Here is a 25002-nt window from a genome sequence, read left to right as displayed (position 1 = left end):
GGTAATTTTGTATGATTGGAATTTCTGTTCAAGACTAAAGGTAAATGCTCCTCTCAAATATCCATTGTTGCACAGAAAACAGAAAGTAGAGCTTTTCAGACCAGAGGTCTCGGTACCAAAACAAGTTCTTTACCCTTTCTAAGGGTTTATCTTTGTATTTGTTTTTAATTGAACAGATGGGTCAAGAGCTCAACACACAGACCGGTGAGTTTACTTGCACAAAACTGCAAAATCAAAATACCTCTGTGTTGACTTTTTTATTCATATCTTGATTCAAAATTCAATATATATCTGTAAAAAAATGTCATTCATTAAGTTGAACTCTTGCCAAATTTGGATTTAGTCAGTCATCCCATTGTAAAAGAAAGTAAATTTATACAATAAAACATTCAGTGTTGGCAGGCAAACTAGGAATGGCTGTTAGGGTTACCAAATAAAAATCTGACCCGTTGTTCCTTTGGGGCGGCGGTGCATCACGAGTTGCGCTGAGGACCTGCTTCCAATCTGGTGGAGTAGCTACTCTAGACGTCCATGTGTACTACCTGGCCTCGCACCTTCTAGTCCTTAACGAATGTTGGTATGGTGATCGTGGGGACCCGGGTAATGCCGTGGAGCTCTGGCTGCTGGGAGATACTGCCTTGCACATGGCGCTTTATTCGGCAGCGCTGTTGAGAGAACTACCACCTGCCACCTTCACTATCTTCAAAATCTGGAGGTCTGCGCTCCGCCAGATGGGTTGGTGGAGGAGGCTCACCAGGGAAACTCCATTATGGAAAAATGGGCAACTACCTGAGCTGGCAAGATTGCCTGGCTGAGGGACCATTGGAATAGACATGGTGGGGGCAGTGATGCATGGCTGTACGCTCAAGTCCTTCCTTGATATGCAAACAGAACATGATATGCCCCGCACGCAATTCTACCGCTACTTACAGTTCAGACATGCTTTTACCCCCTTTATGTTCCACCTTACGGAGATACCCAAATTTAACCCTGTTGAGGCTAAAGTCTTTATTGGGGAGTTGGGGGACCATAAGATCATCAAAATATACTGCACGATCATTAACAATACACCCACCACCCTGCATAAAACCTGAGATGTGCAGCAGCACGATTTGGGCCCCTTGAATGAGGATGACTGGGTGGAGGATCTGGACCTTATCTAGTTTAAATATCTCCATAGAGCCTACTATAAAAGGCACAGGCTGTGGCGGGCTGGGCTAATTGCATCTCCGCATTGCCTGCGATGCGGATCGGTGGAGGGTACTCTTCTACATACTGTGTGGTCCTGCCCTACCCTGTCGAGGTTCTGGAGGGGAGTGCTTACATGCCTGTCCGAAGTATTGGGGTGGGAGGTTCCCTTCTCCCCGAAGGTGGCCATGCTCCATATTACAGAGGGTCTGGGTGACAACAGGTACAAGCGTCACCTTTTATTTTTGGGCCTTACATTGGTAAAGAGAGATATCGCCCGAGCCTGGAAAGAGGAATCCCCGCCTTTGCTTGGGGTATGGAAAAAGGGCTTGGACTCCTGTATGGGCCTGGAAATCCCTGTCTTTGAAGCGACGGGGTGCCCTAGGAAACATTATAAGATCTGGAAGAGGTGGGCCGACTACAGGGGTCTGTATCTAGAACCTCCCCCCCGCCCGATATCGCAGACTTATTGCTGTGAACCCAGCACACTGGACTACGTGTTGTATACCTGCTAGATTTGATTCCAGGTGGCACAGACTCTCCATATATATGCAACAATTCTCTTTGTATGGCGGAAGCAACATGGCTAAGTTCTATGTTTTGTTCTTATTCTTCTTTGTAATTAATTCCTTGTGTGACCATTGTCATGCACATGCTGAAAATGTTGATATCCATTTTTGATTTCACCTATGTATATTGTGGGTGCCGGGTGAGGTACTGCTTTTATTTTCGCTGTCAACAATAACATTTTGTTGTGAAAAGAAAAAAATTATCTGACTCGTTTTGGAAGGAATAACGGTTATTCTCAATCTTCAGGCGCAGTAGATTTAAGGCTTGCATGACAAGGAATTAGTGCAAAGCTGTACTGTAAGCAATACAAAGTAACATTAGAAATTGGTACAAAGTTGGTCAATTATCAGTTCAGTTCAAAGACTTTATTTCGATTACGGGGATCATAAAAGTACACACAAACATGCACATATAAAAATAAACGGAAAATGAATGCCACATTATAAAATTTGGTCAAAAAAGTAAAAATTGGTATACAGTAATAGCCTTTACACAGCTGAAAACAAAATCGAAGAGAACTGTCAGCAAATACACCACAATAGCAGCAGATAGAGAGAAAGATCCAAAAGGATTAGCAGCATAATAACGGCTCAGTGCTAATGACAGGAGCCCTAGTTCCCATTGCAAGGTACAAGAAGTATATTTATATTGATAAAGAATAATATGAAAATTGGCTAAGAAGCGAGCGCACAACATAGTATACAGACACTGATAGCCAACAAAGGGAGTAAAAAGCAACAATGGTAACAAACCTCAGTGTCCAAAGCCTTAATAAAGTGGTAGTCTATTTGGGAACTAACTGTTCCATTTACATCCGGTCTCAGCGCTCATAACCACCAAGAGAAAACTGAATTCCAATTCTGAATGGTTAGCTGTCATATTAGTAACTATATTATATGCATTTTGAGCATCTTAACCACAAAGCCATTAAAAATTTGGCCAAGCCAAAAATCACTATGGTATGCTTCATACTGGGCACAGGGTTTAAAGTCAATAAAGGCTAGTGATAGTGATCACTTACAGTGCAACACATTGTCTATAGCAGGGTTACTCATAGTACGGCCCGCGGGCCGCCAGCGGCCCGGCAAGCCTTTCTTGGAGGCCCGCGGACATCGTACCGGTGTTTTTTGTTTTTTTTAACAGTGTCAGCAAACAGACTCTGCTCTGTGGGGGCCGGGCGATTCAAGATAGTCCGAGTGGAGCTGCTGGGGCGCTAAGAGGTGAAATACAACAAAGCCTCGTTATCATGCAAATGGTCTCTTAAAGACCTGTAAAGTACTCGGGTGGGGCTGTGTGTGTGCCCTGGAAGGGAAGCTGCCTCAGCTGCCACACAAGCGGAGGGGTGGGTGCGGGGAGGAGGGGAGAGGTGACAAAGAATGACAAGAGAACAGCAGGGTGTGAGAGTCGGGTAAGGGGACAGAGGGTGACAGAGGGCAGTAGGGAGAGACAGAAACAGACAGAGACAGATAGAGATAGAGACTAACAGAGACAGGGACAGACAGAGACAGATAGGCAGAGACAGGGACAGACAGATAGAGGCAGAGGCAGAGACAGACAGAGAGGCAAAGAGGGAGACGGAGAGGGAGGGCGACAGAGAGAGAGGGAGACGGAGAGAGAGAGGGAGGGAGACGGGGAGAGAGAGGGAGACGGGGAGAGGGAGACTGAGAGGGAGGGAGCCGGGGAGAGGGAGGGAGAGGGAGGGAGAGAGGGGAAGAGGGGGGGAGGGAGGGAGGGAGACGGAGAGGGAGGGAGACGGAGAGGGAGAGTGGGAGAGAGGGAGAGAGAGAGAGGGAGAGAGAGAGAGAGGGAGACAGGGAGGGAGGGAGACAGAGGGGGGAGACAGAGAGGGGGAGACAGAGGGAGAGGGAGGGAGAGAGAGGGGGAGAGAGAGGGAGGGAGACAGAGGGGGGAGGGAGACAGAGGGTGACAGAGGGGGAGACAGAGGGGGAGGGAGAGAGAGGGGGAGACAGACAGAGAGGGAGGGAGAGGGAGAGAGAGAGGCGAGAGAGGGAGGGAGGGAGGGAGGGAGGGAGGGAGGGAGGGAGGGAGACGGGAGACAGAGGGGGAGGGAGAGAGAGACAGAGGGGGAGGGAGAGAGACAGAGAGGGAGAGAGAGAGAGAGACAGAGAGGGAGGGAGACGGGAGACGGAGGGAGACGGAGGAGGGAGGGAGACGGAGGAGGGAGGGAGATGGAGGAGGGAGGGAGATGGAGGATGGAGGGAGACGGAGGGAGAGGGAGGGAGACGGAGGAGGGAGGGAGACGGAGGAGGGAGGGAGGGAGATAGAGAGAGGGAGAGAGAGAGATATGTGTATGCCGGGTCCGGTGGCTCAGTGGACGAAGGCGTCCGCTGCAGAGACCTGTGTTCCACCTCATGGTCACATTTTTTTTTTGTTGCTCTAGCCCCGCCCCCTCCCCCTATGTCCCCGCCCCCAAGGTGCGGCCCTCGGCCACAAACCACACTGCAAATTTGGCCCCCAAGAGAAAGTTTGTGAGTACCCCTGGCCTATAGCAAGATGCTCCCAGAAGATCGCTTTTATGCTAGCTCTAGAAGTCATGCATGATTTTTCAGGAAAAGGCCAGTACATATCATGGCCCAGTAGAGCCTTGACAGCCCAAAGCCATGGTATTTTATTAACACAGTACGGAGCCATAAGGTCTCTTAGGCCCACCCATTAGGATTCAAGGGCAGTAATAGACCAAGGATTCTAGGGCAGTAGTGGACCAAAGCCGATGCCAAAAGGTAAGGAGTCTACACTCAATTTTATGGGTAATCCTTCGCTGAGCCAGATTTAAATAGAGGGGAGTCAAAGGAGTACTCGGGGGAAGATTTAATAGGGATCTCAAGAACCTGTGCTCCACTGAAGAAAGACTCTGCATTTTCTTATAACCTCAAAGCTCGGCTCCATATATGACCAACCTCAGAGCCTTGATGTTATAAATTTCAAGAACTGGGGCTGAATGTATGACGGTATTCCACATGTGTTTAGCACGCATGCCTTCGGACCAGCATAATTACAACGAACGTGTCTTAAGCACGCATTCGCTCAGCATGCAAGTCGTAATACTGACTTGACTTAGGAGGGCGCTGGATTTTGGAATCGTTTCATTTACTATTCCAACTCCAGTCTGTGCAACAGTAGGGAAGGTGTTAGACTTTAAATCCAACACCATTCCACCAATGCGCCCCCCCCCCCCAAAAGTAAGACGTTGTAACGGCCTGCGTGCTGAAGGAATGCGTGCTAATGACGCGTTTGCTATATTGCTGGGACTGTGAAGGCACAGCGTGATTCTGGCTTCGTCCTAAAGGACATTTCCCACCTGGGCCACCATTCTGGATATAGTCTTCCTATGGATTTTTGCTTTGTTTGCTGTATGCTGAATCAGGGACACGTGCTCCTTTTCAATGTGTGGAGCCCAGCACAGGTTAGGCGTGAGTCTTATGCCTAAAAAGTCAAATTCGGTCACCACATCTATTGGGTTATAACCTACCAGCAACCGTCTCTTGCAACAGGTCCCCTTCTATTTAGTAAAAGACCATACATTTGGTCTTGGCGCTGTTTAGCTCCAGACCGCGCTCTACACAAAACAGCTGAAAGGTGTTCTGAATCTGTTACAACCCCTTTGGAGACTTGGAAATCAGCAGGGTATCGTCTGCTAAAAGTAGGGCGGGCCCTCCACCCCCTATTAATCAATTATACATATACAATGCATCTTAATCTAAAACATTAAAAGTTGTATTTGTTCATCTCCCAATTTTTGATTCCTGGCAGTCTAATATCCTAATAGGTCTGGTGTTCATGCTAGCTTTTCAACCTATTTACTCAGTGTGGTGGTCACATAAACTGAAATGTCTCACAACTGGGGAGTTAACGTTGTGGTTGATTTATGTTTTCCAAATATATTTGTAATACTTCCGGGTATTCCTCACATGTAAAGGTGCGCACAAGCATAGTCCAAAATGATGACGCCAGGCACACCTCTAGTCTGGAACCCGGGAATCTTGAAACTCCTCAATTACTTTATGATCACAAAACTCACGACGCTCCGCACAGCCCAGAAGGGAATATGAGAAAACAGTTTGTCTATCTCAGTTCTCACTTTCAATGATCCTGCTCAACTCGGGCACTATTCGTGATAACCATCTTGTCCCTGCCACTCCTAAGAAAGCAACAGCACTGGAAGGAGCCAAAGGCCCTGAGTATTATCCCCCCTTCAGGAAGAATCTGTTCTCCCTTCTGATCCAAAAGCATGGCCCACTGCCTTTGCCACCATAACATACTGATTCCCTTATTTTAAAAGCCCCTGCATACCACCCAGAAAGTTTGTTTTCTTGGTTTCCACATTCTCTGAAGCAATCACTTGTCGACTGCATGGAGCGACCAAACAAAAATGCTAAACACAAACAGAGCTACTGCAACAGATAGAAATGGTAGCAATTTCGGAAAGACAGTACACACTATTTAGCATAGTTTAAGATTCAGTGAAAAAGTGGCTTTTTACTATGTGCTGAAGCAGTAAGAGACGTTCCTGGATGTTCCTTGCTAAGTTGTCTTGTGTCTTATGACAGGTGCTCACACTAAATGCAAACATGTCATGAATTTAGCAAAACATGAAGAGCCCAATTTACTTTTTTCAATGTCAAATGTAGTAAGTAAATTATTAAACCAAGGAAACATCAAATAAGAAAAATCAAATGAAAATTACCTGAGTGTATGTGCTTGAAATATGACTCTGTATTTCATCCATTGTGTCCGTCCCATAGGATACAGTTCCAAGATGGAGACGTTTAAATACCATTTCATTTTGAGTAAGTGTTCCTGTAAAAGCACATTACATCATGAGAAAACCTTGTTACAGGACAGAGAGCACAAAACTATTTCAAAATAATATTGCATGAACGTTTTTAAAGACTAAACGTAGGATAAGATTCCCATGGGTTCGGATGTTACGGTTCTACGTGAGCATTTATTTTTACATTTGAGCCGCAATTATCAAGACCAGCATTGGCAAAGCCAAAAGATTTAATCTTCGAGATATACTGATTATGCCAGTGCCTTTTTTCCATGCAGTACACAGTACAGCATGAACAAAAGTAGAAAGGCATTGGTAAATAAATTTAAAAAGCACTTTTTATGTATAATAAATTTAAAAAAATAGGACAACAGGGTGGGAAGAAACAGAGGGTCAGGAAAGTAACAGGGAGTGGACGGGGAGGGGAAAAACAGCACACAGAGGAGAGCAATATGGGGGACAGGGAGAGGTGAACAAGAGCAACAAGGAGTTTGACGTGAGGGAGAGAGGTATATGTGCGAGAGATAGTAACAGGGATCGTGGGAATAATAAGAGTGACATTAAAGCCAACCAATGGTAAGCAGTGGGCGGGCTGCAAGTCCCTGCAAGCCCACAATACATATTTTGCAACGCTCAACCTAAATAAAAAACAACCCTGCATTCGTGGCCATCCAAACATTTCAGCAGAAATTAAGACTACTATATCTGCGGAGGATCGGGGTGAGCAGGGGGCCACCCTTCTTCTCCCCCCCCCCACCTCCCCAAACTCTCTAATATCGTAGGAGAGGAGCGGCAAGGCGCAACAGGCCAGCGAGACCAAGGAGACAGCACATGCCACATCGCAGATCGACATGACGCTGAGGGCGGCCTGCCCGCAAGGCTCATGCAGGAATTGAGGCCTGGTGGCCCTTCTCTTCTCCCCTGCCTCCAAAAAACTACAAGTATCACTGGAGGAAAGCGGCAAGGTGCAATGGACCCGTGAGCCAGAGGAGATAGCACACGCCACCTCATAGATTGCAAACGCGCTGAGAGAGGCATTTATGCACTGTCCCCTGCCATCACTGAGGCATGACGGGATCGACCTCCTCAAAGATGGGTGCACAAGGCCTCCCCCAGTAAGACAAACAGCATCTGTCCGGTTAGCGTGATGGGCTAACCCTCGATCCCCAGCTCCAGGAGAGCGACGGGAGGCAGTACTGCTGTGGGCCAAGGGGTTCAGGCGGAGCGGCTGGGTGCACCGGGCCCAGACTGCAAGACACCAGAAGGAGGAAACGGGGTCCCTATCCTAGCACTTAATCGCAAACACAGGCAGACAACAGCAAGATCCCATCACGACGGGGAGAAGCCCATTTGTAGAAGATACCCCTCGCTGCTGAATCCCAGCAGGGCCTGGGGGTCCTGCTTTGAACCACCATGACAGCAGGTGAGCTGGCCTGGCTCCACCTTGCGTCTGGAGGCCCCTGAGACAAAAAACCTCGAGACCCACTGAACGCCTACACGCCAGCTGATGCTTCACAACACCCATACGTGGTCACCTGCAGCTCCAACCTAGGAGGAGGAGGAGGAACACTGGCCTTCGGTTGCTGGCAGCCCCAGTGAGGCTGAGGCGGATAGACCTAGCCATAGAGGAGTGACAGGCTCGCTGGCTGCGGGAGGCCGCCCAATGGGAGATGCTGATTGGTCCCGAGTTCCCCTCCATGCTGGCCACACTGGAGACCCCACCATCGGTAAATCGCAGAGGACATTCAATGAGCGCAACTCCCCAACTCACTCCGCACCGTCAGCACCCGACCCATAGCGACCCTTGAAGGAATCATCAAACCAGGGAGAGAACCCATACCAAGTCAGTCCGGCGCTAGGAGCTATTGAGGTCTCCGGCATTACCTTCACCTGCAAAATACCCTTGCTGCCCAACTTGAGGCAGCTACCTTAGAGGACATTTCCCCTCAAGTCCAAGCTAGGCAGGGTCTGATCCATCTACATTTGCTACTTGTTGTTGGCTAACATTTGCCACTGCAGCAATGGGATGCCTAAGATCGGCCGTGCTGGCACAGGCAGACCAAGGTGGCCAACCCCATCAAACACAGTATCACAGATTCCTATGTCCGCGGACACCATATGCTCCTGGATGCCGCCAGACGACAAACTGTACAAAGTCCTGGCGGCAACTGAACACATTAATTTCCATGGAGAGCAAGATAGGCTCGCTAGTAGCGGAGCTAGGATTCTTTCAACGGAAACTCACAGAGCTACAGAAATGAAAAAGGCCTTGGACACGCTGCAGCTGCAGGTCTGGACGCACTAAAATGAAATCGGAGACCTCCGGGACCGAGTACAAGTGAGGGCTGAAGATGCTGAGAGAAGCTCTCGTTTGAGCAATGTATGCATCCTGGGCCTGCCAGACGGGATCGAAGGCTGGGATCCACTATAATTTTTGGAAAATTGATTCAAATCCTTGGCCAGCACCCCAGAATTACCGCCGTTCTTCTCGCTGATAACAAGACAATAATGCTATTCCCTGACTATACTCAGGTGGTCCAGTGTCAACAAGCTACCTTCCTGGGAGTGAAGAAGAGGCTCAGAGAGCTCAACATCCAATACTCCTTGCTAATCCCGGCCTGCCTCAAAGTTCTTAAAGACAGCAAATCCATCTTCTATACAGGCTCCAAAGATGCATGGGACTGGGCCAACAGACACTATGGAGAGAAGACTACACAAATGGGGAAGGGCTTCCTTCACCTCTCAGCGAAAGGAACAAGGAGGCACAACCTGACCATGCAAGGCCACTTTCCGTTAACCTTGACAGCCACAGCGCCTGTGCTGGAACAAGTGACTGAGTGCCGTTGTTGGACCCTCCAGACGGCACCCCTGGGGGACAACGCTAGCAACTCAGAGAGAGAGGCCCACATATCTTCTCGGCAGATGAAGACTCCACAATGACAGACAGCTCCCAAAGAGACTCCCAAACTCCAAAGCTTAAGACCCCGCAGACAGTGGAAAACATGCAGTAACAGAGAAGATCGCAGGCAAAGACACTTTAGATTTTTGAACACTACAAACTGTCTAGAACTGGAGAGTTCACAAGAAGTCTGAGGATTATGGCCTCATGGACTCTCACCACACAGCAGTCGGGGGACCAACTGAACCATCACTGCCGGGCCCCACATAGACCAGATGTTGAAACCCAGGGCACGTACACATTGCCCATTTTTGCTACGCCACTGCCCTAACTTGCTTAATGGGTCAACGCTTAAGTCTGTTTGGGCATGCTGCCGTTAGCAGCAGTCCCGTGAGTTGTTGACCATTGTTTGTTCCCTATTACTCCCGGTCCACCTAACAATTCGACCAGATAGGCGGAGGACACCCACAACACAGCAGATTGATGGTTACACTACTATGGTGGGGAGCCTATGCGGGGTGGCCAACACCTCACCCCAGCTTACACTATCACACACTAGATGGATATATCTGCTAAGACACGGTTCCTCACCCTGAATGTGCACGAAATACACACAATGAGAAAGTGCTACGCTGTCTAATCATACATTAACCAACAGAAGGCGCAAAGCATGTTCCTTCAAGAAACACACACCATGGACACGGAACTACAACACATTCAAAAGCACTGTAAAGGGTCTGTTTTGGTGACCAGCTACTAGGCATTGGCCCAGGGGCCGATGGTATGGATTAGATCGGGCTTCCCCTTCCAACTTCTAGACACTGCCTTAGACAGGAAGAGGCGAGACGTGCTGGTAGAAGGTCCACCAGATGGGGCGTGCGTCCTGCTGGGGAGCACCTATGCTCCAAACACTGACCAGGAGGCATAATGGGCCACACTCTCAGAAGTGCTGGCACACAGAACTGGGACGCCATGGATACTGGGCAGAGACTACAACTGCACACTTGACCTACAGCTAGATTTCTAGCATCCTCTCCTCCTTGCACCCCTCCTTACGCTTAAGCAGAGCGTTTTGTGGGGTGGGTTCAGCAGTGGGCTCTCGCTGGTATCCGGAGGGTCCTGCATCCATGCTTCCACCTCTACTCATTCTATTCTACCCCACACAACGTCTACGTCCACCTTGACCACATATTATGTTCCACGTCCATTTTAGACATGGCTTCTCGCGTAGGCTACTTGGATGGCATGGTCTCAGATCATGACGTTCACATAGCAGATGAATTTAGGCCCAGATCTCTGTACTGGGGTGAATGTATGACATTGTTCTGCATTCGGTCCATCAATTGTTCTTTTTGCATTTTTCACCCTGAGTGGGATGGGTATGCCCAGACGTGGGTTCTGTGCTCTCCATGCCACTGGAGTCAGGCTATCCTGGCTGATGAGGGATGAAACCCCGAAACCGGTCCTAGGATGCTTGTTTCCAGTCTAGGGAGGACCTGGCCTGACAGTTCGAGTTGGACTGTTCCCATTGGGCGCAGGGTCAAGACTGATTTGCATATGGCTGGGTTCAAACTGGAATGGCATGGAGAACAACAAAACAATGGATTTAGGCCCAGTTCTCTGTACTGGGGTGAATGTATGACATTGTTCTGCATTCTGTCCATCAATTGTTCTATTTGTGTTCTTTCTTCTTTTCACATTGCAGATGTGGCATGGAGCACCCCAGTTCCCCCGGTACCTACTTGCCCGCCCTCAGAGGAGTTATAGACACCTATATAAGGGTCCCCGAAATCAAACGAGCCATTCATGACTTGGCCAGTAATAAACCTCAAGGCCTGGATGGACTACCAACAGAATACTACAGCACCTTCTCTGTGCCTAGACTAGCAGAGATATTCAATGAAGGTTTGCAAATTGGGGAGCTGTCCCAATCCCTCCGGGAGTCCCTCCTGGTGTCACTTCTGGAACCTGAAATAGATTTGATCCAGCTCTCATCCTACTAACCGACTGCGATCAGTGGCGCGGACTAGAAGATCCTATGGAAGATCCTGGCTGACAGATATGCCCGAATATTACTCGACCTCATTCATTCAGACCAAAATGGCTTAGCATAGCACATCCCACAACATCCGACGACTGTTACATGCACTGGGCCAAGTTGCCTGACGGTTCCCACATGCAGCCAGCCTGATACTAGATCTTGGAAAAGCTTTTGACACCCTTACATAGGATTGGTAACTACCTGTGAGCATATACAAAGCTAATATACACTTGCCCCACCTCCAGAATACACCTAGGCTGGCTTATCTTGCTGCCCTTCTCCGTGGGCAGGGGCACCAGACAGGGTTGGCCCCTGTGCCTTTTGGTTTGCGATAGCTATATGGAGCCCCCCACTGCTTGGATTCACAAGGAAAGCGGGACAGGGGGATCCTCTTAGATGATGTGACTCATGCGACGTCCCTATATGTGGATGAACTGCTTCTCTCCATTCACTCAGATCTCTCCCCCCATAGACACCACCCTGCAGGCATTCCCACAGACAGCAGGTCTACAAGTCAACTGGGCCAAGTCGTGTGTGCATGTACCCATTCAGTAGCAATGAAACCCCTCTCGAGGTGCGGCTTGGAGGCAACCTGCTGAGCTGGAGGGGCAACACAGTTCGCTACCTCAGAGTTTGCCTTTATCTAAAGAGAGCCCTTTCTGCCCTTGAAAATTAAGTGCAATTCTGGAAAAATCTACCCCTAGTTACAACCGAGAAAACAGCCCTATCCAAAATGATAATGCACCCGGACTGCTATACTACTTCCTAAACATTCCAGTTGCCCCCCCCCCCCCCCTCCCAGGTGCGTTTTACTGGAGCTCGACACCTTGTTGAGGGAGCATAACGCTGAAAAAGCTACAACTGCTGGTCAGGAAGGGAGGGCTGTGAGCCTCATTGTTTGAGACGTATTACTTGGCAGCACAACTACAGTGGGTCTCACGATGGGTAGAGGGTAAGACACATGCAACGAGTCTAGCTCCCTTGCGCTGTCAACACTCCATAGCTTCCTGCTCCCCATGGTCACGCCCCAGAATACTTGGTCCTTACAAGTCATGATCGCCCGCAAATGCCTTGCCAGTGTTTATCACCTCACACACCATGTTTCTCCATGCACCCCAGCACTCCCACAGCAGGGCTTGTTACGATTTCCTGGCTTCTAGTGAGCCTCCAACTTAGGAAGCTTGCATGAGCAGCTCTAGTCACAGTGGGGGACCTTTTTGCTGACGGTCACTTCCTCACCTTCGATCAAATGGTCTCTAATCATGCCTTTCCAAAAGGACAATTCCTCACTTACAGGAAGCTGCGCAACACATGTCAGGCTCTCTGGTTCACCTGAGACAAAGAGCTCCACACACACTCAGTGACACAAACCCTGCAAGATATGGGGACAGATCGACACCTGATAAAATGGTTAAATAAAGCCATACAGGAACACACCAGGCTCACACTGACAGCTTCGAGAGGTAAATGGGAAGACGATATAGGAAGGGTAATGCACCACAAAGTGTTAGAACACGCCCTGGCATTCCCTCAACAAGTGTTCAGAAATGCCAGGTTTGAGAGTATACAGTACTTAATTCTAAACAGGGCCTACCTGATGAGCAGAGCAGCTCAACTGATATTTCCTCCACGCATGCCTCAGCGGCCGCCACTGCCTACTGGCTTCTGTGGATCTACAGCACATGTTGTGGTCCTGCACAGCCATAGCCACATACTGGCACTCTATTCACACCACTCTAAAGAAGGTTACTGAGCTCACAGACCTTAACACGAGGGAGGTCAGTGACTTAGGCATCTTTAAACGCAGGCAGCTACATAAGGTGAGAACACGCTTGGCTGGTATGTCTCTACTCCTCGCTAAGACAGCCCTCACCATGCAGTGGAGGGCAGCATAGGCTCCATCAGAGGTGGTGTGGTATGGGGCAATGCGGAAATGGAGGAGAGCCAATGATTGAGGTGCTACGATACTTAGAGGGCCCGGTCAGCAACCCATTTCTCAAGTCTGGGACACTCTCCTCGACCACTTCAAGAGCCTCACCCACAGCGATGACCTACTCCCATGACGCGACCAAGAGGTAAACGTTACAAGCATGGCACTTCCCCTTCACACACCTTCTGCCTAACACTGGAAATACAAGGTGAGCTGCTGCATAACACCCACATGCATCTACATCCCAGAAAGTTTCCCCGCCGACACTTTGCCATTCATTGCTCCAGACTGGAGAAGCTAGCAACTGGCCTGATTCTCCTTTTTTAATACAATCCACCCTGCCCTATGGGATGTTTAGGGCCTACCTTAGGAGTGACTTATAAGTATTAGAAAGGAAGGTTTAGGCCCGGCAAAAGGTCTTTTTTGCCAGGTCAAAATGGCAGTTTAAATCTGTCTCCGATGTGGCACGGACAAGGGGTCGTTCCTGCACACGGTGTGGAGCTGCGGGGCAATGACGCTCTTCTGGTCTGGCGTGTTGCCTTGCATGGGGCGTGTTTTGGCATGGGATGTCCCGACAAACCCTAGATTTGCGCTCCTACACAGCACAGAAGACATCAGGGGGAACAGGTATAAAAGACACCTTCTGTTTTTGGGTCTCACATTGGCTAAACAGGACATAGCACAACACTGGAAGGATACGTCCCCGCCCTGTATAACCAATTGGAAAAAGGCCCTGGATAGGTGCATGTCAGCGGAGATTGCTATGTTCCAGGTGAGGGGGTGTCCACAGCAGCATGGGAAGATCTGGTCTAGGTGGGCCAAGTACAGGGGTATAGATCTGTACTGAATGTCGCAGACAGCCACCCGGGATCCTATTGAATGACTTGTGGTGAATGAGTTACCTGTTTAAAGTATCAGTGCTAAAAAGACGTAGACGGGAATTCCTTTGGTTTGTACATATAATGTTATCGAAGTATGTATGGTGCGCAATTGGGAGGTGGGGGGATGGGTGTTTCCCTTGGCCTGATGTTCTGCAGACTTTTGGGGTGGGTGTTATACAGTACCCAGGGACTTTCCATTCCGCATTTCAATTGAACTTTGCTTGCTGGGCTCCGCCCTTCTGGTACGTTGAATATTCAATAAAATCTCCACTAAAGGCTGCGGGGGCAGGCCTGAGATATGTTCTAATAGACTACTTTAGTGAGGGGCACAATGAGTGCTGCAGGCTCACTAGTAGCATTTAATGCACAGGCCCTGGGCACATGTGGTACCACTTTATTTATTAGGGAATTGCAAGTAAATTACATGTGCCAATGAGTTGTAAGCCAATTGTAACATGTTTAGGGAGAGAGCACAAGCACTTTAGAACTGGTTAGCCATGACAAAGTGCACAGAGTCCTAACACCAACAAAAATTAATTCAGCAAAACAGGAGGGGTGAAGGCAACATTTGTGGGGACCACCATCAAAGGGTTTCAGTTCTAACACTCCCTAAAAAAACCACAGCGATTCTTTTAAATTTCAGGCTTGTGTGCATTTTTAAGGAATAAACTTGCAAGCCGGTGTATCATTTTTATTACACTATCGTAATCTCACATCAATTCTTTTCATTGGGCAGCCTGGCTGTAGCTCACATGGTTTCTTACACATACAATCGGCGTGTAATTTTCTCTGCAGACTTGGTTGGAGCAAAACTATCATTCAGGAAAGTGAAATTAGATATGTGACAGGACTTTTCTCTATTTTTTTTTTTTGTCAAACCATTTTTATTGCAGGACCAAGTACAACGTACAGTAACCAGGATGCATGTCAGTGATGCAGGTTTCCCGTCCTCCCCTTAACCGTTAGTCTGTGCAGCATACACAGCCGTACTGCCCACATCCCGGAGGCCGGGCGGCGTCACATAGACATATGGCACATTGATGCAATACTGTCAGGAGCAAACTTCCGGTGGGGAGCCCCGCTGCCTGCTTTTGATCTCTGTCCCTCTGTTCCCCCAGGAACGCACAGTACTTACAAACTACTTCCAGAGAACCTTAAACGTGTAAACTCCCCCTCCACCCACCCCTCCCTAGTGCCCTCCCCATTGCGCCTAGTCAGGAACAAATAGCATGTGTGGTGGGTAGCAGGAAAAATGCAGTAATCCCTAATCGTGTGTGTTTGGCAGGGGGCCAGTGGCACAACTTCGTCTGCTGCTTCCTCAGGGTTCTCACCTTCCTCCCCACTGGCTAGGCTATCCCGCAGGGCCTGTACCATCACCTCCCATTCCATCGCCGCCGCCTGAGCCCGGACGTCCGGTTTTCGGTGAGCTAGTTGGTATCGGAGTGTGCTCTTGCTAGCCGCCCATTTGAGGAATTCATTCAGCCATCTCTGGTGTGTAGGCCCTGCCTTCGACTTCCACCCCCTCGTCACTTCTCTCTTTGCTAGGAGAAGGCCCATGTCTATGAACTTGCTGGACATTTTATTCTTGGGCGTATGCGGGAACCAGTGGAGTATACAAACGGCCGCGTCGTATTGGAGGTCTCTATCTGCCACGTCATTCAACGTGTCGCCGATCCCCTCCCAGTACTCCTGCAGGTTCGGGCAGGCCCTCAGCATGTGGACCAGGTCCGCTCCCACCCTGTTACATCTAGGGCACGCAGCCTCCGCAGCTCCAAAATATTTCCTAATTTTGTCTGGGGTAAGGTATGCCCTGTGAAGCACATAAAAATGTATCAATTGGAATTGCGCATTCCTCGTGCTTTTTCTGGCTCTGCGCACCAGCTGCGCCCAAGTGGTGTCGGGGATGTCCACCTGCAGGTCCAGCTCCCACTTGTTTTTTAACGCGGTCAGGGGCTGGTGGGTCTCCTTCACCATCCGTGAATAAAGGCACGTCACTGCCTTGAAGGTGCCAGCCGACATCATCGTGTATTGGCACACCTGCGTCGTTGCAGGCTCAACTAGGCCCTCGCCCCAGTGCGCCTGTATGGCTCTCACCACCGCCGCATGCAAGAGGTAATCCCCTCTCGGGAGGTCGGACAGGACTTTTCTCTATCATACTCGAATATCACTGAAGAAAGAACTTTTACATGTATTTATTGTGTGTTGCCTCCCTGATCAAAATGGTCTACATAACTATATTAAAAACATTTGCCCCACTTGAGTGAGTCTTTTGGCCTAAAATTATTTGTATATACTGATGACACCCAAATACTTGCCAGCTTTAAGGAAGGCAACATTAAAGAAGCATCTAAACTATAGGACTGTCGCGAGAAGTCCCAGCTCTGGTGAATCCCAACTATCTTAAGCTCAACGGATCTAATTATGGAGATTCTGGGCCTTTCAAAACCTGTGGCACCAGTCCAGTCTACCTTTTTCCCATCCAGCCTAGACACCTCTACTTCACTGGTCCCGATATTGTAAAAAGCTGGGCATTAAAAATGAAGTTGCATTAACGCTAACAGTTCAAGTGTTGGTTGTAGCTAAGGAGTGCCAGTTTCAACTACACTGCCTGAAGCAACTGATGCACCAATGTATGCCGTCCCAAAAGATCACAATGAGAAATGCTTTCATATCCTAATGCCTGGATAACTATAATTCTATTTTTCTAGGAGTAACTCCCTACTTATTAAGATATTGCAGTTGTTTCCAAATTTAGCTGCATGTCTAGCAACTGGTGTTCAGCACAGTTTTCACATTTCTCCAGGTTTGACCAAACTGTACTGCTGCCAGTGAAGAAAATAATTCTGTTTCAGTCACTGTGCTTGGTACATAAAGTGGTTCGCTCACTTACGTCTCACGTCTCAAGCCTCCTTTCAAGCTGCACTGCCTTACCCGTACCTTGGGATCAACATCTAACCTGAATTTTATAATCCCCAAGTATAGACGCAAAACGTTTGATGGTAGGGCCTTGTCAGTCATAGTTGCTCAAAACTGGAATATGCTCCAAGATAAACTCAGAGATAAACCAGATCTCCTGAGCTTTACAAGGAGATTGCAGACCTGGCTCTTTCCTGGTACTTAACATGGATGATGAACTGCTGCACTACGAACTAGTTTAGCATCATTATACTTTCTGTGGAGTAATAGAGGAGCTTTATAAAACAAATAAACAAACCCTTTCAATGCTTCCCTCCGACCTCCCCTAAAACCCAACCTCCAAATAAAGGACTATCGTCTTGAGTCGATCATAGAGAATTTCACCCTTCGCCTCTTATTCTCTATACTAATTGTTTTGACTGCCTTCTGAATCTAGGTCTTTGGTTAGAGACCTGTTTAGTTTCACTTGTCTCCATAAGCTAGTTTCAAAGTCTCTGTTTTGCTGTTTTTTAATAAAGATTTCTGTAAGATAAATTCCAGGTGATTTTCTTTTAAACTCCTGAATCAAGTTCTATTAGATGTTTTTTCTCAATCAAATACATTTCCTATGAAATATTTTGACTGGCTCAAGAGGAGATCTTTGGAAGCGTTTCCGGGGAGGAAACATTCTGCTTGCAACCCATTGTCTGTAGACTTCGCAAACAAATCATTTTCAGTGTATGATTTCAGAATTCTACCTCTGCTTCCAAGCAGTTCTTCATAGCGTTTCCCAGCTATCTGGCTAACACCCCAGCCAAAAAGTTCAGCAATGAGGCCAACTACCTTTTAGTACCAGTCCAAATTGCATTAATATATCTGGACCAGTGTCCTTTGAAATCAGCAATTTCAACATTTTCCAATACCTGTTTTTTTTAAATAATACACGAACAACGGGAGGCCATAACAGTAATTAACAAATTCAGTTTTAAATAATGATTTTTTGAATGGAAGATAATTAAAGCATTATATAATGAAGGCCACCCAGTAATCTCCGAGATAATCGAAAAGCATGTGGGTCTCTGCACAGCCTTTTGAAATTTTTGTAAAGGAGGTAGAAGACTAGTAGCACCGGAAATGGTTCAATTAAAGCTTTCCCATCACAGTAAATCATAATGAATTAATCACACACAACCCAGCCTACTCTATTATTACTCGTTGACCGTATCCTTGCCTCTGACAAAGTACAGCGCTCCGCTGCCTTTCAGCTATGTTCAAGCTACAGAAATAGCATATTTACATACAAACGTTTTTCCATCAATTTACAAAATCAGTCTTTTGAAACACATTGCAATACCCCCCTTGAATAATATCTGAATTCAAATGTGTCAGTGCTTCCTTATTATAAAATGTCACATACCGTATAACCAGTACTCTACCTCTCTTTATCTGTGAGCTTTACCACATACATTATGTTTCTGACAATTCCTAAATCACCTTTTGTTGCTTTGGCGATAAGTTTAAGTTCAGATGATATTAGTTCTATGTGCGAATTAATTGCATGCAATTCAGACACTGATTTGGATAGATCAGGCAAAGCTTAAAAAGAGTTATTTACTGAAAAGATTTTGCAAACTAACTTTATATAGGCATGCGCCACCTAGTGAAAACGTTTGGTGGAGGTTAAAAATGGGTGTGTCTGCTTCTCAAGCTGCCCTTAAGGGTAAAGGGTAGTTATACAGAATGAATACTGGCAGAAGTGGTGTGTGATTCAAATCTCACACAGGGAACATCCTATGTCAACATGAATCAGTGAATGCATGATCTAGAAGGAAGCACATTATAATACCACATGCAGTGTTACCTCAGCATTGCACGTTAGACTAGTAAAATTACAACTCATTTAGTTATCAGAAGCTTAGCGACTTTGAAAGATTTGTGGTGATAAATGTAAGGCAGGTAAAACTACATAGCTGGTGCTAGTAAAGATTCTGAATAGTGTAGGCCAGCATTTCCCAAACTATGAGACACCAGGCGATTTCTGGTGGGTTGCGAAAAATCAACAAGCAAAGATGCCTTTACATTCTGCGGTTATCCTGTCACAGGTGCTGTGCTGATTATTCTTTTAACACGGGGACTGGATTTTACTTTTCTTTCTTTGACTGTCCTGCTGGAGTACATGGAGTGTTATAGGAAAGGCTTTAGAATGTCATTTTTTTGTAGCACATAACAAAATGTAAATACCTGTAAATGAGCAGTACACATATTTCAGAATATATCAAGAGTTAGGAAAGCAAAAATGAACCACATTTTTGTAATTCTGTAGTGTGATGGAAACAAAGAATTTAATAGGATCAAAACAAATCAAGAAACTTTTACTTAGTGATGAGCAAATAAATATTCCATGAAGCTCTATCTCCACGCATTATCATTTTTGTGCTATATATTTTTATCAACAAAACTGTATATCTTTGTAAATTTAGTGGCCATTTCAATGGAAAATGTGCTGTCTGTAAATGATGCTTTTGTAATATACCTGCGATGGTGTGTTCCAAAATGCTTGACTAACTACATATTACTCCCTTACCATTCTCCTGCTGAGCACATTTGCTACACTTTTTGTGAAGCTAGGATTTTGCACAATCCCTTTGTCTTTGGTGACGTAATGCTGATGTTAGCACCCCTACTATAAAAATTGTTACAGCACCAAAATACAGTATTTGTAAAGCGCTAACAATTACCCGAAGGCGTCAGGGCGCTGGGGGCCATTGGGAAGATTAAGCGAGCTATTGCCCAAAGTCACATGGTTCTGGGCTGACCTGCCGCCGGCGATCACACTATGAACCCCTGTGTTTCGGCGTCAGTTGCCCTGGCCACTGCGCCACACCTCCTCCCTGAAGAAAAGCTGCTGAACTATGTCCCTAAGTCCCGTTTTAAAATAACCTGTGCAAGTACTTCCAAGCAAGACCTGGTGAACCTTACAGTATTTTCTGCTGCTGTTTTTTAACTTCACAAAGTCATTTCAACAGAGAACGTGCTCACTCTATGTAACATGAATTGAGACATAAATTATATAAAAATGCACCACTGAGTATTGCTTTAACACAAAAATGGATATGAGGTCTTACACTATACTCCGTTGCAACAAGTTTTTAAACATTTCTAAAATCACTGGTCTCAACACCAAGATTTTTAAAAAATCTTGTGATTTTAGTGAAAAGATGCCACAGGCCAGCACCCAACTTTGAAGTGTTCCAGCTCCAGTCCAGTTCACCATCTGCCACTTTTATGGGCAGATCAATATTTTGGCCACAGTCCGGTTAAGATATATCGAAGGCTGTGACATTTACAAACAATTTCTGCTACAGAGGGACTCAATAAAATGTAAAGAGTATGTTATTTTGGTAATTCCCAGCATTTTGTAAGCCTGTCTACTATTACATTAAAATATATCAACCGCCTCATGTCTTTTAAAGCTAGGTGGGTCTCAACAGTTTGTTGTCCTAAAAATTGGGTCGTGGTTCTAAATCACTTGGGAAGCACTGATGTAGACACATGAAAACAAAATATGATGGAACCTTAGACAATATTGTAAGGTAAGAATCAATATCGATCCAAAATATGTGGAGCATGCAAATCGTTGGATTCTCACTAAACCATGTTTAATTAGAAGACTGGTTATAAGGGGCAAACACAGTGCTCACACAGAAAATATGCAATACGTTATCATCAAGTATCACTCATCCCGTGGTTTAAACAGTATTGAAGTTCAAGGTAGAGCATTAGTAAAAATATGCGGCTAGGAGGTTCGATGCCACATAAGTATGTACCAAAAGCGGTTCTCCTTCAAGGACCACTCACGCAGCGGCAAAACGAACAGGTGACATCCAAGCTTCTTTTCAAAATTGATTCTCTTTTTCCGCATTTTCTTTTTAGTGAACACCTCAGATTCCTGTGGCACAAATACAAATAACACAACGACCGACGCGTTTCGGCTGATGCTTTCAACCGGGTCTCACGGTCAAGTATGCGTTCACTGAAAGAGAGCCCTTCAACACACTCTCTTCTAAAATGTGCAGAGAAAAGTGAGTAGATGGAGCCAAAGAAAATTAGTAAGAGAAACTGCCTCACTGACTCAAAAGGAAATATACCTTACTGCAAAGGTCATATGTGATTCACGTCAAAACACCACAGTGATTCGGGAAATGGATGCCCCCGTTAAGAGAAGCCTCATTTAAAGACCCTGTTGTTTTGATGGGAGTTTCCACTAATGACTTTGTTCTATGTAAGGATAAAAAACTGCCTAACAAAGGAATTCATGCATTGCCTTAATAGACTGCGCCCCGAGTTAAGTTCTAAAATGTATGAGTTCCCAATAGCATTGTTCCTTTTACAAGAGCATTAGCAAATGCAACCAGTGCGGAGATTAAACTTCCCCCAGCAGATTAAGTACAAATTATCTCTGCTCGGGTTTCAGACTCACTTGTTCATTTATCACATAACAGCTAGCATTTCTGGTCAGTGTCAATATGCTCTGCATCCTTGCAGTTAACAGATGTCTTCTCTTGTCGAATGAATTACTTTATATTTCACGCGCTGGTGGCCGCAGATGTGTCACTATAGCAACATCATTAATTTCGGATCGCACCGGAAACATGCACTCCAATCAAACCTAATTATACCACATTGCTTTCTTGTCCCACAATAAGGAAACTATAATGCAATTATTGGGATACTTCATTTTCTATTCTACTGTGGCAAATGAGAGGAGCGCGGTGATGGACGCGTCTTGTCAAAAAGCTTATTGATGAAGCGCAAACCCAATTTACAATCATACAAAGGACTACCTTGCAATTATGTTAGCAGTGTAATGCTCCTTACTCAACGGCTAATTCTAAATCATCTGAAGTGATGCTTGATCTGTTGCAAGCTGTTTGCTTTCCCTTTTCTTCTTTCCTCCAACATAAGGAACCCTCGGCGCGCGGTGGCAGTCACCTAGCGCCAGCGTTTGTTTCTCGAGCGCGCCGAACCAGTCACTTGGGTGGCCTTTAATCACACTTGCTCTCGTTTGCAAATGTGCGAATGTGCCTCTAGGGGGCAGGAGAGATGTGCGCGCCGTTTGAGAAGCTCATTTGCATTTCTCGTTTTAATAACGCGCATTAGAAGGCTAAGGAGAGCGCTCCCAGGGGCTGCTTTAGTCATGTTTTGGATCCTCGAGCGCGGCTGAGTTCAGGCTTCCGCTCTGGCTCGCTCACCGCTGAAGTTTCAAGGCGCGCATTTAGCAGGAAGCGCCGTACGTGACTGGTAATATTTGTCGGGCGTCAATAAAAAAATAAACATATAAAGTTAACGTCCCACTCTATTTTCATATTGCGGAAAACAAAGATATTTGAATACAAGTTATCTGCAAAAATACCAGAGGGTGACAAAAAATGGATTAATTATGAGATGCGTGTTTTCATGCTTAATGCCGCCGTTTGACTCGGGGCTTCAAACACCTGCTATCGGCGTGCTGGGGCAGCCTAAACATGGCCGGCTGGAGGCACGCTAATCGCTACACAGTGAAATGCGTTTTTGAGAGCCCCTTTGACATTCTTTTAACCTTGTTAATCGGCTGAAGGAGTGGTTGTAATTTTCTTTCTGCTAGACCTGAAACAAAAGAACAAACCTAGCCTGCGGCCTCTGTCCGACAATGAATTTCACAATAAAATAAAATTAACAAATTACGCAAAGCAAATCTACAAATTTGACTTTCATGTGCTGAAGAACAGATGACAAAATGAACGGCAAACACGTGGTGATGAGCTTTTCCAGCGCAAAAGCTCTTTGCTCAAGCGATAGCAAGCCTGGTGTCTGACTGCTGGTATTTCATTGGGACAGCGCTTAATGGCATATACAAGGGATCACCCATCATGGTGGCCAGTGGCTGGTAATCAGAGACAGCTCGCTCAAAGCACAGATTACTAACCCACTCAACTTTAGGAATGAATAACTGTTAAGAGGATATGGCTGAGAGAAGGTGGTGAGGTTGGCAGAGATATTAAAGGATGCCATTAAGAGGGATTATGATTACTAAGCAAATTAGAAATCAAGCAGGACCGCGAGAGGTACCAGGATCGACACCGAGATCCCTCGAAAGCAGCTGTCGGTGTCTCCAACTCCTCTCTTTATACAGTGCCTGCTGCTATGGCCTTCTCAGAACTCCCTTCACCCCTTTGTTAAACTTTCCTGCAAAGCTAAGAGCAGATGAGAAGGGGTGAGGGAGGGAAAGCACAGTGGCACACTACAGATATCCATTCTTCATATCCTTTGACCCCTGGAGCTTGTGGGAGGACAGAGACATCAAAGGTTGCAGAAGCAGCTCTCCCCAGGATGCCAAAGGAAGAAACCCTGGACCCAGAATATTGCATCATAGTCTAATTCTGGGGAACACTTGCAATTACAATTGGGTTTAACACAGAGAACTTTCTACAGACTCTTCATATATATGAGCAACAAAAAACAATAAAAAAGCAGTAACTGGGCCGGATTAGTAGGATTATATTGCAATCCCTGTACACATACTTATTTGCGCATGGATTGTAATTATAATGGGAAACCTCCTTTAGGACGAAGAGGAATCGCGTTGTGCTTTCACAACGTCAGCAATTGAAAGCGCCGTTAGCATGCATTCGTTCAGCACACAAATCGTTATAACGGATTGCTTTAGAGGGGGCTCATTGGTGGAACAGTGTTGGATTTAAAGTCCAACATCTTCCCTACTGTTGTACAGACTGGAGTTGGAATAGTAACTGCTCCTATTCCAAAGTCCAGCACCCCTCTAAGGCAAGTTTTTATAATGACTTGTGGACTGAACAAATGAGTACTAATGACAAGTTTGTTTTAAAGCCGGCGTGATGAAGGCATGCACGATAAGCGCATGCAGGATTCCATTGTACAATTATTTGGTGCAATGTTTATCACACTTGGCAATTACCAGGTGCAATAAAGTTGGCACTCTCAATCAAATTTTGGCAAGTCAAATTGCCGGAATTTAGAAAGGGGAAAGGTTCAGTACTTACCAGGACATTCAGACTGGGGGGTTTTAAGTTCCAAAATCCACAGGTTATTGCCCAAATAGTTAGAATATGCGATAGTAATTGGATGTGATAAATACCGAACACCTTGGTGTCACATATTTTCAGGTGCATTCATTATCACATCGACAAGGGCCACTTGTAACAAGGCCCATAGATATATTTTGGAGTCCTCCTGTTTGTAGTCCACTCCTTTCTTTTGTTGGATGATTGCAAAAACCTTTGATTTTCCAAGGTCGCTCGAAAGCATGCACATTTTTAGGCCGGTTAATAATTATATATAAAAGTGTTACATGTAAAGCGCATTCGCGAAAGTGCTAAATAAAAAATAGATTATTATACATAGGAAACGACTACTTGACATAATTGACGTGTGAATCAAACAAAGGATTTTTGTTTTAAATAGACAATTAGAACACATAATGTTTAAACTAGCGAAGTAGATGACATAAGTTTGGCTTCACTATGTACGGCCTTTCTGATGGAAAACATCCCATTAATACATAAATTCAATATTTCCATGGATAAAATGTGATGGAAGTTTTTGAGCTAAAGTCTAAACAGCTGGGTATACATGAATGAAATAATATGCACAGTAGTACAAAACTGTAAAAAAAAATGGTAGCAAATACTTTATAAAACACATTATTAACATAGCAGGAGAGTAGAAATCATAACACCAAGACTAGGGACCCTGTGTCATTTCCTCTGTCCTTTGGCATGTGAGGCAGGC

At 46.1% G+C, this 25002-nt stretch overlaps 1 protein-coding gene across 2 annotated transcripts in view; it reads right to left on the bottom strand.

Annotated features, from left to right (window-relative positions):
- ATP9B (ATPase phospholipid transporting 9B) overlaps positions 1 to 25002 on the bottom strand; it is a 2296170-nt gene that overhangs the window by 499516 nt on the left and 1771652 nt on the right. For both annotated transcript variants that reach the window (XM_085605931.1, XM_085605930.1), the window contains exon 14: positions 6464 to 6576. In XM_085605931.1, the coding sequence (XP_085462057.1) occupies positions 6464 to 6576 (113 nt within the window). The remainder of the gene's footprint in view (positions 1 to 6463; positions 6577 to 25002) is intronic.

Source organism: Triturus cristatus, chromosome 5_1, assembly GCF_964204655.1.
Source record: "Triturus cristatus chromosome 5_1, aTriCri1.1, whole genome shotgun sequence".
Classification (NCBI taxonomy): Eukaryota; Metazoa; Chordata; class Amphibia; order Caudata; family Salamandridae; genus Triturus; species Triturus cristatus.
Note: the sequence above shows the minus strand (reverse complement) of the source record. Positions and strands in the feature narration are given on the sequence as shown.